This window comes from Bemisia tabaci, chromosome 7 (assembly GCF_918797505.1).
Source record: "Bemisia tabaci chromosome 7, PGI_BMITA_v3".
Lineage (NCBI taxonomy): Eukaryota > Metazoa > Arthropoda > Insecta > Hemiptera > Aleyrodidae > Bemisia > Bemisia tabaci.
The window spans coordinates 44,200,681-44,217,289 of NC_092799.1; the positions used below are offsets into that span (position 1 = coordinate 44,200,681).

The following is a 16,609-nucleotide window of genomic DNA, read 5'->3' on the forward strand; positions in this document are numbered from 1 at the left end:
TGAAAACAAACAAATGGTAGGAAATAAAACATAAAAATAAGAACTTTGCAAAATGATAATCCGGATATCGGAACTTGGCTGTTTTGAAAACGCCTTCAAATGCGGCGTAATACCTCACGCATTCCGGAGAGTTCAAATAGTTATATCATTGCGCCGTAAGAATGTGACGGAAGATTACAATTGAGGACACCGCACCAAGAACAGCCTATATAGGCGTATAGGTCGTTATTAAGCCCATCTGCTTTTCGGATTCTACGTACCCTGGACTATGCTGTGGTAGCGATAGAATATAGATAGGTAACGGCTCGAGGTCGAAAAACCTTTTTTTTTTCCGAGTTAAGTCAGGCCTCTGGATCGATGGGTGCAAGTACGACCTCTAAACGGGCCTATAAACTTAAGGGCCTATAAGGTGCTAGTTACCCCTTCCTTTACTCACTATCGATATTCTTTCATTTTGCGTTAATCATGCGTGATTAAAATGATTTTTACTTCATATTGCCACCAAAATGACTGTTGGGCGTAATAATGGCCTATAAACCGCTTTTTTAAATTAAATGTATGATAGTATAAACCCAAAATGTATCGCAAAATCTACCCGGCATCCTTCAATAGAAGGGTTAGGTCACCCAAAAATACCAAAACAGGGTGCCTGCATAGAAAAGTCTGCTCAGTACACCAAAAACAAAACTTCAAATGCGTTTTTCTCAAGACGCGGTTTCCAGTTATCGGCTGGTCTTGGTGCGGTGTCCTCAATTATTGATTTTTTTACTCATTTGGCCATGAGTTCCTTATTTTTGTTGTAGAAGTTACCAACGGTTTAGTTTTTTGTTCAATCTTATTCAATGACTCAGCAGTGACTTACTTTTAGTTCATTTCAATCGTTTCACCAGCCTTACCCTTCTTGAAGTCTTTGTTTCATGCATAAAAAAATGTTTTCAGTACAAATAGCGGATGTCACATTTTTTTCAAATCGCTGTTACTCCTTCAATTCATCACTCACATTTAAATCATAAAACGCGTGTATTTTACAGGAAGAGTTGCTCTTTATGAAAATATTTATAAGAATCCTCTCAGTTCTACGGGCGGCAAAGTGCAAAGCTTCGAAAACTTCAAACACGATTTTCTTACAATGTGAAAACTCGACATCCGCTTTTGTTACATATACATCCTCATTTGGTTCAATTTTTAAGTTATGTGTCGTTTGGGTCCCATTCTGTTTTTACTCGAATACATCTGATCACATCTAATTTTTAATGCATATTTTGGGCGTGTTCATGAGAAATTTGAAGTAGTCTCGTGCGTGCAGCATCCCCCCCCCCCCCCCGCTGTGCGCGCGCGCGCGCACACACACCCACCCTTGTGCGCATATTTCTGCGTAAAGCTAAGAAGAAATCTATCTTTGAGGACTAATGCTAGTCTTGACGTATATCTTCAAAACTGAGTTGCCAATAATAAGTTAATCATAGTTACAAGTAAAATCGCCACCAGTGGTGTGGCGTGAATAATCGATTATCGATATCTCGCCATTTGAAGCTATGGTAAAGAATCGATTACTGAGGTGTTCGCTGCGAACACCCTGATAATCGATCTTTTTTCATGGGTTTTAATGGCACAACAATCGATATATCGCAATTCACGCCACGCCACTGATCGCCACGTGTGGGCACTTGTGGGGCAAGCAGGGCCCTTACGGGCACTTGCACCTTTTTCAAGGATATCCAGTTGTCAGGAATCAATTATGATCCGAAAAATGTAGTCTAATGAAAATAATTGGCTCTCCACTTAGAAAAGTTGGTCCTCATAATAAGAGATTTATAGGTAGTGACACATCGATTCTGAAGTATAAGCAGCTTATCTCATTAGCTCTTGATCTCTAAAATGTGTGTGAGGGTGTGTGTGTGGTTTTTTTTTTTTTTTTTTTTTTTTTTTTTTTTTTAACTTAAGCCCTAAAGAAATGAAAGCAAATCAAAAGAATCTCGAATTAAACTGATTTTCTTAGTGAAAGTACTGTGAGATCAAATTCAAAACGCGGTCTTAACTCAATCGTGTTTGCGAACACCCTGTTTATTGCTCCTTTTTCATAGGGTTAAAATGCAGATCAAGCGATATATTGCAAAGCACGCCACGCCGCTGATTCGCAAATATACTCTTGGTGTCTTGGTAGATGCATCGAAATGGAGATGTTGCATATGTGTGAGGAATTTGCGATTTGACTGTTGATTCTTATGTAAAAGTTCGCGAGCAACACGATGGTGCCACTGGTTGTATCTGAAATCATCTCCCAAGCTCAGAAAAAGCTCTCAAGTTGAGGCCAGAATGGAGGGGATATCCCACGCTATCCTGAGAGTCCACGTCTACATCAAGACAAACTCTCCATGCCAAAGATAGGGTGCGAATACATTTAGCAGGGATGCCGTGTTTTCAGTCTTATAGTCCCCAAATAAAGTGGCAGCCCTGTCGATGTATTTGCTCCCTATCTTTGCATGGAGAGTTTGCCTTGACGTAGAGGTGGACGCTCTCAGGATAGCGCAGGATATCCCTTCCATTTTGGCCTCAACTTGAAAGCTTTTTTTGAGCTTGTGAGTTGATTTCAGAGAAAACCAGTGGCACCATCGTGTTTCCCGCGAACTTTGACATAAGAATCAACAGTCAAATCGCAAATTCCTCACACTTGCAACATCTCCAGTATGTCCTCCTCGTCCAGAGCCTTTATGATCGGAAATTACTAAACAAGTTGTTCAAGAGTAACGGACTTTTTTTCTTTCCTCAACTAATCGCGTTTTTAGTAATCAGAATTTACTTGGATTTATTCTGACGGAATGGTGACTCAACGGACGCCACGCCTCCACCGGTGTAACATTATACTTCTAGCTTTACGAGGCTTACCCTGTTATTCCTAGTAAGTGGACTGTTTAAATCACCGTTGCTAGTTGGCGTTTTTATTTTATTGCTTTGATTCATTGCTAATATCCAGCACGTTTGGACAAGGGTTGTGTTTAATCACGGATTCTTTTGTTTGTTTTGGTCACAGACCGCACGGTTAGTTTTTCTGCATGACAGTTTTCGAAGATCGCATTTTCTCCGATTCCTTTTCGATTCCCTCATTATTTGGTTGATTTGATTTTCCTTTTTCCTCGTTCCCGAATTTCTTCGGACACCTTCTCTCCTGAAAACTCTGTTTTTTCTCTGTGGATATTTCATGCAATGAGTCAGTCGTGCTACCTACAGAATCGTGTTTTGATCATACGTTTTAAAATAAAAAAGGCAAACTTTTTTTTAACTATTTATTTACGCGTATTTACTGGAAACCTGAGTATATCAGTATTTATTGATTCAAGAAGCTCACTCGTCTACAACAATTAGCTGTACAGCCAGAGTTCAAATTTAGGAATGAAGCGCGAATGATTTCGAGGTGACGAAATTCATACAATGGTGGCGCAAGCAGGAAATTTTGAATACATAAATCTGCGCCGGAAAATCAGGAGGCGTTTGATAAAATGCTTCCTATGTAACTATTAGCGCTGAATCCAAGAATGGCCTCGGGTTTTCTCCTAAATTCAACCCATAAATTCAATTTTGTAAATTTAGTGGAAGCAGCACCAATAGATACCCGAGTAAAGAAGCCCATTCACTTACAGTGGTGGCTCGATGTTAGTAATAATTGGGCATACTCATGCTAAAATACATTGCTTCAAGTAAAATAAATCAAAAGGAACTATGAAGTACGCAAATCTTATGAAAATTACATACTCTTAAAACGAAGGGATCATGGTCTCTTTTCCTATGACGTAGAGACTTTAACGCAGAGTAGAAACACTGGATGGCGCGAAACGCGTGATACAACTATTTCAACCTTCAAGTAGGTAAAATTGCATGTCTACAAAATAAAGGAGAACATGCTTTCTTGTAGTATGAGCTTTATTTTAAAACGTATATTCGTAAGTATAAAGTATTTATGTTATAATCAATTTTTCAGTTTAAATTTGTTTGGTTGATCTCCATCATTTCCTTTTACTTTTTTTCTCCTTCTTTTTGTTTTTGTTTGTTTGTTTCTTTTGTTTCTTTTTGATGCGTAAGCTGAGCTACAGATTTTTCTTGTTTGTTTTGTTTTGTTTTTGGTCTTTTTTAATTTTGTGAGTCATAATAATTTTCGTTTAATGGTTCATACGGATACTTGAATTCAATTAGACTCACATTTACATCAGCGCTCAGGTATATGATCCGCACAGTTCGTATCTAATGTTGCTTGTGCGTTTCCAAAACCTCATTGCGCGAATGCACGCTAATTGATCGAGTGGAAAATATATAAATATATTATTTTTTTTAAGACTTTACTTTCAACGAAGCACAATGTTTGGCTACAAGGTACAACCAGTTGACATAGAAAAACCGTTAATAAATTCAAAACTGCCGTCAAGGTTGACAATCAAAATTTTTGTCTTCCACGACGAGCAATAAAAATGCTCAGGGAGTTTAAAGAAATTGATATGAGGGCAGAATGACAAAAAGTAAAGGAGGCTGTAAATCTTATCAGGAAAAAGACAGAATGTACGTAACCTAATACGTAAGTAAAGAATAGAGTAGAGTGAAAGATGGAGTTCTGATAGTCTTACTGACTTCAGATAAGATGGAATATATGAATTCGAGAAATAATCATGATACAAAATAGACTCTGAGTAGAAACAGTGTTCAGATTTTCCGAATGACGATAGTCTCTTGCCAGTTCCCATCATTAGTTTAAATACGTAACTAAGGGATTATTACCGATTAGCTACTTTTGACATCAAGCATTCCTTAAGGATGTGCCACAGTCAGAACCCTAAATTTGCCAAAACTAGTTTCCTCAAATCCCTTTAGTCGGAACTGGTTTAGACTAGTTAAAGCCAGAATTAACCCTTAATTTTAACGGAGCAGTTGAAACTAATTTTGACTGAAATGAAGTTCGTCCTGAAAATTCATCACTGAGCGGTCTGATACGGACGAGAGTCATCAACTGATTAAAATTGACGTTCCGGCTGACCGCATTATTGTTCTCCTTGTCTGTTTACATTCTATATCTTGACATATGAGACGGATCGAATATTGTCGAACCAAGTGACTATTGAACTGAATTCGCAAGTTTGGGGATCAGTGTCAGGCAGTATCTAAGTCAGTGTAGCGCTTCGTTTAATCGAGTTATATCGCGTAATAGTGCATAAAAAAGTGAGGTTTTTAAATTTATAGTTTTAAGGCTTCATTAATAAAGAACATAAAGTATGTGTGGTTAAAATATATCAACAACTGAATATAAGTCTATTTCAGGAGGCCGAAGTGGTTACATCATTAACTAAAAAACCGCTGCTCAACACAGTCAGATCAAAAGGTTTAATATTTTAACTGTTGGCAATTAAAAAAAAAAAAAAAAAAAAACTTTTCAACTGTGAAGAGTCCCCTAAATATTACAGTCCAGTTCAAGAAATGTTTCGTGTGTTTGAATCAGCACACATCGACGGGATCCGAAAAGGGATTTGTCAGATGCAACTGTAAAAAGACCAGCGGGCCGATTATTGAAATTAAAAGCAGCCCGTTAAGACATCGAATTGCGATGTATTGTATGGTTGAGACAGGGCTATGTCTTTGTCGTGTCGGGCTGACAAAGTTTCAATAATCGGGCCGCTGGGATTCAAACCGTTGCTCCTGCAAGAAAATAAGATGACAAAACAGTATCTTCATCATCACACACGCAATTCTACTTTCCCCTTCAGGGCCGGATTTTCCTACTTGCCGCCCATGGGCCGCCTGTATTTTGCCGCCCCCTTCTCATTCGTTTTGAAACATCAATAAAAACCATCAAGTAAACGTGCCAGCGGGGGAGGGGTGCATAAGACGCGTTTACTCGTGAACCCATTTTTTGGGAAAGCCCTGTCAACACTATTAGCAAAAAGTCACGGAACTTTGCGCGAAAGTCAAGTTTTGTGAACTTATCTCCAATCGACAAGGCCTTCCATTCATAAGAAATGAACGAAAAAATTATGAAAGAACAAACACAAAATTTGGTTTAATGATTTTAACTTCCGCCGCCGCACCGCGCAGACCGCACCGTGTTTCGCGCAATGCGTGAAGTATTCACGCAGTCTTGTAGGCGCTCTGCCTTTCACGCTGATCGCACTGTGTTTGGCGCAATGCGTGAAGTATTCATGCATTCTTGTAGGCGCTATCCGTTTCACGCTACCCGCAATGACCGCACAGTGTTTGATGCAATGCGTGAAGTATTCGTGCAGTCTTGTAGGCGCTAATATGTGTTACATGCCGTTTACCGCGCAGAGGGCTTCTTCTTTTCATCTCAAGTCCTCGTCATCATTTCTTTCTAAGTCCAGGCCAAATTGTGTGTATGGTTTCTCTCTTAACTCGACTAATTAATGGTGATGTCTCTTGTATCACTGAAAGACGACAAAATTAGAAATTACTATACTCCCAGGAAATGAGAGATTTTGTAGCCTTTTCTCGTTTGTAATTTTTTTTTTCTAAATCCGATTTTTTCTATACCTACATTTAAAAAAAAATGCAAAATTTGCCGGCCCCTAGATTTGCCGCCATGGGCCGCGGCCCATGTGGCCACCACCTTAATCCGGCCCTGTTCCCTTTGTCAAAATTGGTTTCCTCTGATGATGATTACGACTACCCACTTTTCACTAGACAGTTCTAGTTCTAATTCATAATAATCAGTCAAAACCATTTCTCGGGAAAATAAAGTTAAAACTAGTTCCAACGGTGAAGGTCCTGCAGTTACTTCTGGGTTTAACCAATCAAAACTCGTTCCGACGAAAGGGGTCTTTGGAAGCAGTTTTGATGCGTCAAAATTATTTGTGACGAATTTTGGGTTCTTACTGTTACGAAAATAAAAGAAAATGTCGCAATGTCGCCGAAATGAGTGCCGGAAAAATTTAGGCCTCAACTTTCTGGTCGATTCATTTATAGTGAGGTGCCATTATTATTCAATATCCGCGTGGTTTATCAGATCTTGAAAATACTCTATACTAAAATGGGGGGGGGGGGGGGTCTTGCTGTAAATTAACTCTAGTCTGTCCATCATACCAGGCACTAATTCATTTCAGAGTACTCTGCCACTGGTATTATTAAAGTGCTGTGCCAGTAATGTCAAAAACAACTCTGGTCAGAATCAGAATAGTGGTTTGCTACATAGGTCCTCGAGACAAAGTGAGAGGAAAAAATGAGGAAATTATGCCTTCAATACTGCCGTGCTAAGGAAAAACCACAGATTAGTCGGAAAAACGCCGTATGAGCCTTCACGCGTTGCCAAATTTCCTTCGATAAAATGCGAGTTTTCCAGAAATCTTGTGGATATTATTCTTCCTATTTTTCGCAGAATTCTCTTCGAAATTCATTCTACAGTATCTGAAAATTTTAAGGAAAAACACACATACCTCCCCTCAAAAATTAACATTAAGCAATCCCTGGTTTGCAGTAGTACTTTCTTCCCCATCCGCGGGCCCACCATTTTGCCCTTCGCGTCTCGCTGTCTCGATCTTTATTGTTAGCAAATGCTCCCAGCCAAAACCGCCTTCAATTCCTGCGCATGCAACAGTGGGGACAGCGGAGTCGCTTTAGATGTATCTAGCACTGTACGGCTCTACGGAGTGCAAGGATCCTAATACGTACCATTTACTAATCTGAACAGATTTCATTGTGTAGTACGTAAAGGCCAAATATGTAGGGTTTCTTCCTCCTACTTTTACTTTTTCTTAATGTTGAATGGGAATGAAGAACTCTGCAAAATATATTATTATAATATTCCAACGGGGCCTCCTTTTTAACATCTATTAAAAATGTGAGACTTTTAAGCACAACGATTCATAATAGACAATTTGCAAGTGTCTAAAATTTGATGAAATGCGTGTTTAAGGGGAAGCTACTGAGTCAACTGAACACGAGGATACCATTCGTTCATGAATTGAACAATTATTGGAGAGATATGACAAAATGATCTAATTTGCTAAAGTACATGTGTTTAAATGGGAAATGCCCCCAGATGACGTCATTAGACGGTGCATTTTCTTAATTTCAAATCTATTTTTATACTATTTCCCATATCAGAAAAAATTATAAAAAATACTGTGAAATCAGCCCTTTAAGCACTTTCAGATGAAGCAATACAAAAGGACTACGTGCAAAACGGGCCATTTGGGGCTCGGGGCGGATACCTTTGAGACTTGCCCTATTCATTAACCTAACAATGCCCCATCTTTTCCCAAAGTTTCAAGCCCCCCAAAAATTTTGGGGAGACGCGGCGGGGGGTCAAAGTTAAAAACCAGCAAAATTTTCGCGAATTTATTACTCGAAAACCAAGAAGTTTTGGAAAATGCGGTTTAAACGAGCGTATTCAGCGTGACGAGAGCTTTCAGAAAATGTATAACATCATAGGGTTTTGTCAACTTCAGCTCGAATTATCACTTCCGAAGCGCCGGAACGCTCAAAAAAGACCCCTTATTTTTTCACGTTTGGGCTGATTTAAAAAAAAGCCATTTTCTTATTTTCGTGAAAAACTGATATATTGTTCCTGACTTTCTGTAGCCCCTCTAGCTCTTTACCGCATGCTGGGGAAATGTTTTGGTTGCGAGTTATGAGAGCGGAAAGGAGCGAAGGTCGGGAAAATCGGCTATTTTAAACTGCGCGCGCGGCGTTGATCGGAGGGAAAACGTCCCCTCCCACTCAGTTCGCCGAATCACACTCCTCTGCCGACCTCGCATTGTTGCCACATGTCTCCTAATCCGTCACCGCGCGCAGTTTAAAATAGCCGATTTTCCCGACCTTCGCTCCTTTCCGCTCCCATAACTCGCGACCAAAACATTTCCCCAGCATGCGGTAAAGAGCTAGAGGGGCTACAGAAAGTCAGGAACAATATATCAGTTTTTCACGAAAATAAAAAAATGGCTTTTTTTTAAATCAGCCCAAACGTGAAAAAATAAGGGGTCTTTTTTGAGCGTTCCGGCGCTTCGGAGGTGATAATTCGAGCTGAAGTTGACAAAACCCTATGATGTTATACATTTTCTGAAAGCTCTCGTCACGCTGAATACGCTCGTTTAAACCGCATTTTCCAAAACTTCTTGGTTTTCGAGTAATAAATTCGCGAAAATTTTGCTGGTTTTTAACTTTGACCCCCCGCCGCGTCTCCCCAAAATTTTTGGGGGGCTTGAAACTTTGGGAAAAGATGGGGCATTGTTAGGTTAATGAATAGGGCAAGTCTCAAAGGTATCCACCCCGAGCCCCAAATGGCCCGTTTTGCACGTAGTCCTTTGCATGCAAATTCTCCATTATTTGTATGTTCCATAGTGGTATCATCTAGCAGCTGTCAACGTCACTCTTGAAACCCTCTGTGATTTTTCTGCTCTGTGCAAAGAAAACTCTGTGAAAATTTCAAGGAATGATATTGATTTGTTATCCCTCCCTCAAAAAAAAAAAAAAAAAAAAAAAAAAAAAAAAAAAAAAAAACGAGAGCCTTTAGTTAATCGATCATGTTCTGTACCTCAGTCTATAACAACAAACCTTTTCAACCAAAAGGATCGCTGCATTTTCCGTTCGTCTTCTTTGTCTATGGCTCTGTCTATCAATTTTAACAATCAGCCAGCAGCTCGGTTTAAACTATTCTGCTTACCTTTTTCTCTGTCAATTCATGTAATACAGCAATACTTTAATATGTTTCAGATAGAGCTGTTACGGAATACGCTCGGACCTCGCAAGAAGAAGTATCGACACACCACAGTGGTCCCTTCTCCATTTCTCCTCTCCATACCCTCTGGACGACGCTTCTTATCGACTAGGAGCGATCCCTTTCTCGTTCTTCCTTGTGTTAAAGAGGTAGGAATCCATCATGATCACCAATACGGCTTTTGAGACTTATGTGTGCTACTATCCCCTTGGCAACACTCCACCTGTGTCTTTAGCACAAGACTTACCCCCAGAACAAGATGCTGACATCCTCTTGTTGGGATGCGGTGACGCTAGAAATATTTTGTTCTCCTGTTTTGTTGACAATGCCCGACGAATGGACGTAACATGCTGCGATGTCGAACCAGGAATCCAGGCTCGGAATGTTCTACTTTATTCTTTGCTCATTGACGACAAACTAAATCGTAATGTCGACCGTATTTGGAACATTTACTACCACTGGTCTTTAGACGATGATTCCGTAGAACTCCTCGAAACTCAGATCGAGAAACTACTGCAGCATTCAAAATCTATAGATGAATGGCATAATTCAGTCTATGGATCAACTATCCGTTTTTGTGACGAAATTTCTCTTTCTCGCGTCAAGAGCTACTGGTCCAATTTTTCTTCTCGAGGTCTCACCCCCGCCAGCAATGAAGAGAGACTGCGCCAGTTGAAAAACGCCCACGCCAGAGCCACATCCTTCAGGACTGAAATGTTAAAAGGAGGTATAAATTTAAATTATTTTCGTGGTACACTTCCTGCCGCATATGAACAAGCCCCTCAAGACTTGTCGGAAATCGCTGTTCATTGGTGGGCGCACGGTACGTTACCGCTACGTTCTGGACCAGCCTCGAAAAGGATTCACCTAAACCCGACATTTTTCTACTCCCCAAACTCAGCGCTAACGTTACACTTTGGAATCTCGCCTCTTTCAGGATTCCCTCTAAGTATTGCGAATACTCCGATCGAGAAAACGTGCCCCCTCTCAATAAAAAAAAATGGTCTGTCGTCAAAGGACCGTCTCGTTGCAAGTGCCAAGTGCCTTTTCTCAAACTGGGCCTCAGCATTCAGAAGGGTGGCAGGAAAAAATTTATTAATTCGAATCTTCTGCGGCGATGCTGTTCATTTCTGTTTCACTTTGGCCAGCGAATGTGATAAAAGTTCGCCGACCAAATTTGACTGTATCGATACATCGAATCTAGGCGATCCCCTGGGCCCATTGAATTTGCTAACTCTCGGATCAGTTTTGCTGAAGAAACGTCCATCCAGTAGTCTTTACACAGAGATGCTGGTGCAGCATTATTCGAACGTCAAAGACCGCTTCACGGAATCGATGGGTTGTGATGCACGCACCGTGGCATTACTACTTGGACTTGTATGTCCTGACATGTTCACAAATGCAACAAATTGTGTCGAGGAGGACTCATTAAATATAAAATGTCTTCAAATGAAGACCGGTAGAGGAGTATCTCAGGAAAGATCTCGCTTCCGCTGGAAGCGAATCAATAGTGAACCAAACGAAGCTGCCCACATGCACGCCGAAGCTGAAACGCTCGCCAAATTCTTCATTGATATTCATTATGAAATTTTCAGGTACGAAAGGCCCATGGAGGCGTTTTTTGAAGCCAACACAATGTTGGGTAAATTCCTGACGAACAGCGCCAATCCACGCTATAATCGAGGTAGTTTTGCATTTCTGTTGAGCATCGTGAAATCCAACGTTTCTACTGATTGGGATACGTGCGCAAAACTGATTTGCGATGAAGTCTGTAGGAGTAGAGTCGACCCGTTTGGATCATTTAATGCATCAGATGAACTACTCCTGCACATGCGATCTTTTGGAGTCTACCGCAGCGGAGCACTAAAGCTTGAACCCGAAGATTTAAGCAATGATCTCATTGCTCGCGCTCTTAACCTAAATGAAAAGTCGCCAGATACCCTCTGCGTCACTCTCCGAGTACCTAGAGAAAATCTCAAAGTCATCATGAGTCAGAGATGCTGTCCAATCATTGTGTGTAGTATCACCGGTAAAGATCCGAGAGGATCCCAATGGGAAAGTTACTTTTCCTCGATTCATGTAGCGTTTGGTGAATGGTCCGAGAGAAGCGACAAGAATAGTTCTAATCCTTGCTTTCTTGAGGATAGTCGTCAGCAATCGGGAACGTCGGACATGTTTGCATCATTTTTTGTACCAACAAAGTTGCTGCTCAAAGCAAAACATTCCGTCCCCGTGGTACGATGTCAGTTACAGAGAACACATACGAATATCGCTAACTTTATGGATGAACTGGGATCTGCTGATCTTTGCCTGGTTCGCAAAGAAATCACAAGCAATGATGTGTCCATTACTCAGTTTCTTCCAGGTATGTCTGCGCTCCCCTCATACCTGGCTTTGAATTTATCACGTACAACAGCATCTGATTTGGTGACGCTCCGTTTTTCTGACGATAGCTCAAGAGTAAAAACGTTGGTCAAGCGAATAGACCTACAAAGCGACGCAGCCAAGGTTTTGGCCGTGAAATCTTCTGCCGTCAAAATCGAATTCAAGTCACCACTACTGGCAATCGTTACTGTAGCAAACTCTTTTAAGTTTGAGTTTAGATTTCCCTGTCCCGTGTCCGTCTCTAGCAACAATTACAAGGTTAGATTTGGCCGGACATCGTCTTTTATTGAGGTTGAGAGTCCTCTTTTAGACCCTTTGGAGGAAGACGTCGCGTCTTTTATGTTTCCAACCTCTCTAACAAACGGAACATCGGACGTAACCCTACCAACATCATGGATCGCTACTTATATTGATATGGATGCCATGCCACAAATTGATATAACGAACACTCGAAAATTGGAGTGGTTAAATCATCATTTATTGCCTATGCTTTTCAGGCGAGAGCGATCCGCAGGAGCAAGCGACACGCGGACTGAGTTTAAGCGTAGCCTATACTTTATTCTTGCCAAATTTACAGGCTTGCAAGGTAAGAAAGTAAACATTTTTGGACTGAAGAAGAAGGATTCTCCTGCGGAAACTATAATCATCCCATCTTGCCTTCGCCTGGACTTAGTAAACCACTCAGTCGTATTAGATTGCGCCGTACTCCCTCGCAATCATATCATGTATAACGATAATCTTTTAGCAATATTCTTGATGAAGATTACTCCTACTACGTGCGCGATAGATGTCGGCGAAGCAGAGAACCGTGCGTGGAAAGCCCTTTTGCCTGCTTTCACCGAGAGGTGCCGCACGAACACCACATGGACGCACGGACCTAATTGTGAGTACGTAAAGAAAGGTGAGATTCCTTTGGCTGCTGCGCTGATTCAAAGCAACGTATCACCTATCTGCACTTGTGGTGTCGGAAAATTTCCGGCCGAAGGTTTTCTCAGTAAACTGAAAGAAAAATACCCCGAGTTGAATCATGTGCTTAAGCGATATGCCACGCGCGCCGCCATCGCGCCAGTCTTCTCAGTTCCATATGTGGAGGATGATTTTTTGGCGGGAATCAGCAGCATCGTCAAAAGTATGGGCACGATTGACATTTGTCAATCGTGTGGATGTAATAAAAGGAAAAATGACGAAGAAAAGCAGAACAGCTTGTTAACTTGTTCCAGGTGCAAGGCTGTCAAGTACTGTTCCACAGATTGCCAAAAAGCAGATTGGAAACTTCACAAATTGTCCTGCGGCAAGTAATGTCGCATGCTAGAAAAATCAGGAAGAACCCTGAATCATCAAATTTGAAGATCACGTGCCATAGCATCACACGTTGCATTACAGTACTTCAAGTTAATCGGATATTATTTCTTCTGTGATTCAGTAAGTTCCTCGTTTTTGATTTAGGATAATGCGATTGAATTTATCAGTGAGCAAAGCCTTGGAAGCTGATTTTTTTAGTATCTCGACGATTCAAGCGCATTCAGTAAAAAGAAACACATCCTTATACAAATCCTTATGCTTGTGGCTCCTTTTTTTGTGGAATGCAGTCCACTTATCAAAATATGTATGGATTTTTGTTCAATTTTTCCGATATATTCTCTCATTTCTTTCTAAGGACCCAACTAAACTTTTCGTTTACATTTTTTCTATTTTATCATTCCTCTCTCTTTGATTTTTCTTTCAATTTTAATCGGACTCCTCCATTTTTCATTTTTTTTACGTGAATAGTATGCCCGTGTGCCTGAAACATTTTATCATTCTCAAAATTTGTGTAATCCACAGTATTTTCTGCTTAAGTGCGTCATATCTTGCCCGCTAATTTTATAATTTTTACTTGAATTTATATTTTAATGACTCGTCTATCATTTTCATTTTTTATTTGCCTTTTTCACATGAGCGAACAGTATGTTCATGCGTCTGAAATATTTTATAATTCTCAAATTTTGTGTAATTCTCAGTATTTTTGAACTCGTATCTACCTCTTTGCTCGTACTTTATTACAACACCTACCTTGGTAGATATTTTAGTAAGATCTTAACTGACACTTTATTATTACGATATACTTTTTCGTTTCCAAATTGAAAAACTATTGTAATGCCTGTCTGTAAGGCCCCCGTTTGCCATTTTCTATATTCTCAATTCATTGTTTGCTTTGGCGATTCTGAGAAGTTGGCAACTCTGTTTTCCTCCACTTAAATGTATGTTAAACAATCGATTCTCGGGGAGGCAGCTTGTCTCACCTAAAATCGATATTTTTAATGGGTTTAAATGAGGGAAAAACAATGTTGCCAACTTGAAAAATCTTCACTGATCGTTTTTTTCTTCCAATTCCCATACTCTGTAATTGCTTACGAATTTTGTTTATTGCCGAAGCCATGAGTGACAGTTGTTCCTCTAAAGGATTTTATAAATGAGTCGACACTCCGCAGCTGCGCTTTCTATGTTAACACTATATATTTGTTATTGGCATTTTTTTTCCTGTACTCTGTGTATTTTCGTGCATATGTTCTTCCTCTTTGGTGAACACTGAAGTATGTAACGAAAATCAAGACCCTTATGAGACTTATTTGACCTCCTCTAAATTTTTGTATCATTCTTTATCCTTATTTAATGATTTCCCCATCATCATTTTTGTATCACAGCATGCTGCATGGTGACGGTAGAAGTCTCTCGCATACCAGCCAATTTTCTGTGTCAATAGTTTGTCAGTTTTCTCGTCCCGGTTTTGTGTATTTTTTTTCAATATGAATTAGTCACTCAATAACTCAAATGTGATTGTCCCTATCACCTTCAATGGGAACTGAGCAAAAGCCCTTAGCCTATCTCTCGATGTATGTCATTTAATTGAAATACCATAATTTTGTTTTGTTTCGTTTTTTCCGCCATTTTTTCATATTTTCATTATTAGTATCGTGTTTAGAGATTTTTTATTAAGAATTTATTTTTTTACTGTTATATTCGTTGGAATTATAATAAGTTTGACGTGCCTAATGAAAATATAAGCTAGATAATTTTTGATCTTTTCGTTGCATTTTAATCACAACTGACCTCTCTATCTAAGGAGCTTGAATTCCTCGTTGGAAACGCGGTAGATAATTTAGTGAAATTTGATTTGCTTACTTTAAAAAAATAGGCCAATTGGAAATCACGCATCTCGATTGCGAATTATCAGAAGTTTTGCCCACTTTTTATTTTTTAAGGATACAAAAATCAACTGAATGGCTTGAAATGCATACGAAATAGAGATGAGAATGATAGGTGAGGGGGGAGAAAAAAGTGAGATCAAATTTTAAGTCATAATTTGTATTTTTTCTCCTCTAACGGTTAAATGAAATGACATCGTCTGACTCATTGTCAGTGTAATCTCATCGTCCTGCTCGCTACCACTTTATTTTTTTGCTTTTTCTTCTTTCTCCTTTTTTTGGTTTTTTTTGTTTCTTTAAGTCTGATATATTAGGGTGGCCGCTCGCACGCGTTTTCCACTGCTTTTCGTTTAACTTGCGCCGAAATTTTCCCTCTTTGCAGCTTTTTTTCGTTCACTTTTTCATGATCATGCGTTCCTTTAAAGTCCAAAATTTCTGGCACAGATCCTTCTGATATTTGTTCGCTTGTAAAAAATTGAGCACGACAGTCTTTTTTAATACACGCCCACTTTTCTGTACCAGTTTTTAATACAGCCTTTCTATAAAATTTAAAACCGTCCCGCACAATAATAAATTTCCCCTTCTCACTTGTCATAACGGACACTCTCGGCTCCATCTTTTCGGCTACTGAAGTCAGAGTTCATGTATGTACATTCCGCGTTCCGTCCCAAACCATCCGCTATCAGTTTTACTGATATCATCAAAGTGCAACTCCTCGGCTTCGAGCGCAGATCTACCTTCAAACAGATAACATCCTAACTTGATGCTCTTGCCGAATATGAGTGCCGTTCCAAAAACATTTTCCTTTTCCTCTATATTCATAGGAGGATGTTATTTTGATTGGCGATAAGTGTTTTTTAAACGCTCCGATGATGACGAAAAGCCGACAAGCTCAGGCGAGGAATAAAAGGATTGCAAGTTCGATCAGTAGGCGACAGTTACCTCTGATTATTTTCTTCCTGAAGTCATCGGCATAACCACTGCAGAACGTATCTTACATTTGTTTAGTTGTTCTCTTACCTAACCCTTGTAATATATCATTACAACTTACAAACAACCATCTAAACAGAAGTAGGCGTTTTGATACAACTATTTTAACGTTCAGGAGCCCGCTTTTGCCTACCCTCTCACATAAAGGCGAATCTTTTTGCCGATTATATCCACACAACCGATTATTGTGCCGTCGATCGATTCCCGCGCGGTTCTCAATAAGTTTTCTCCCTTTCTCAATCACCTTATCAAACATATAAATAACATTCCCTCCTTCAAGTCGAAATCCATTTGAGGTGTTGACGTATTAGACGTAAATCGAAAATTTCCTCAAAAATCAACA

General features: G+C 39.9%; 1 protein-coding gene across 2 annotated transcripts; it reads left to right on the forward strand.

Annotated features, from left to right (window-relative positions):
• Window positions 1-4,415: 4,415 nt before the first annotated feature.
• LOC140223734 (uncharacterized) lies at window positions 4,416-14,678 on the forward strand. 2 transcript variants are annotated; one of them, XM_072302651.1, is made up of 2 exons: window positions 4,416-5,202; window positions 9,703-14,678. In XM_072302651.1, the coding sequence occupies exon 2, from the start codon at window positions 9,869-9,871 to the stop codon at window positions 13,388-13,390; it is 3,522 nt and encodes a 1,173-aa protein (XP_072158752.1). In that variant the 5' UTR covers window positions 4,416-5,202; window positions 9,703-9,868; the 3' UTR covers window positions 13,391-14,678. The 2 variants fall into 2 exon arrangements, with proteins under 2 accessions (XP_072158752.1, XP_072158753.1); XM_072302652.1 differs by lacking the exon at window positions 4,416-5,202 and adding an exon at window positions 5,228-5,362.
• The last annotated feature ends 1,931 nt before the right edge of the window (window positions 14,679-16,609 follow it).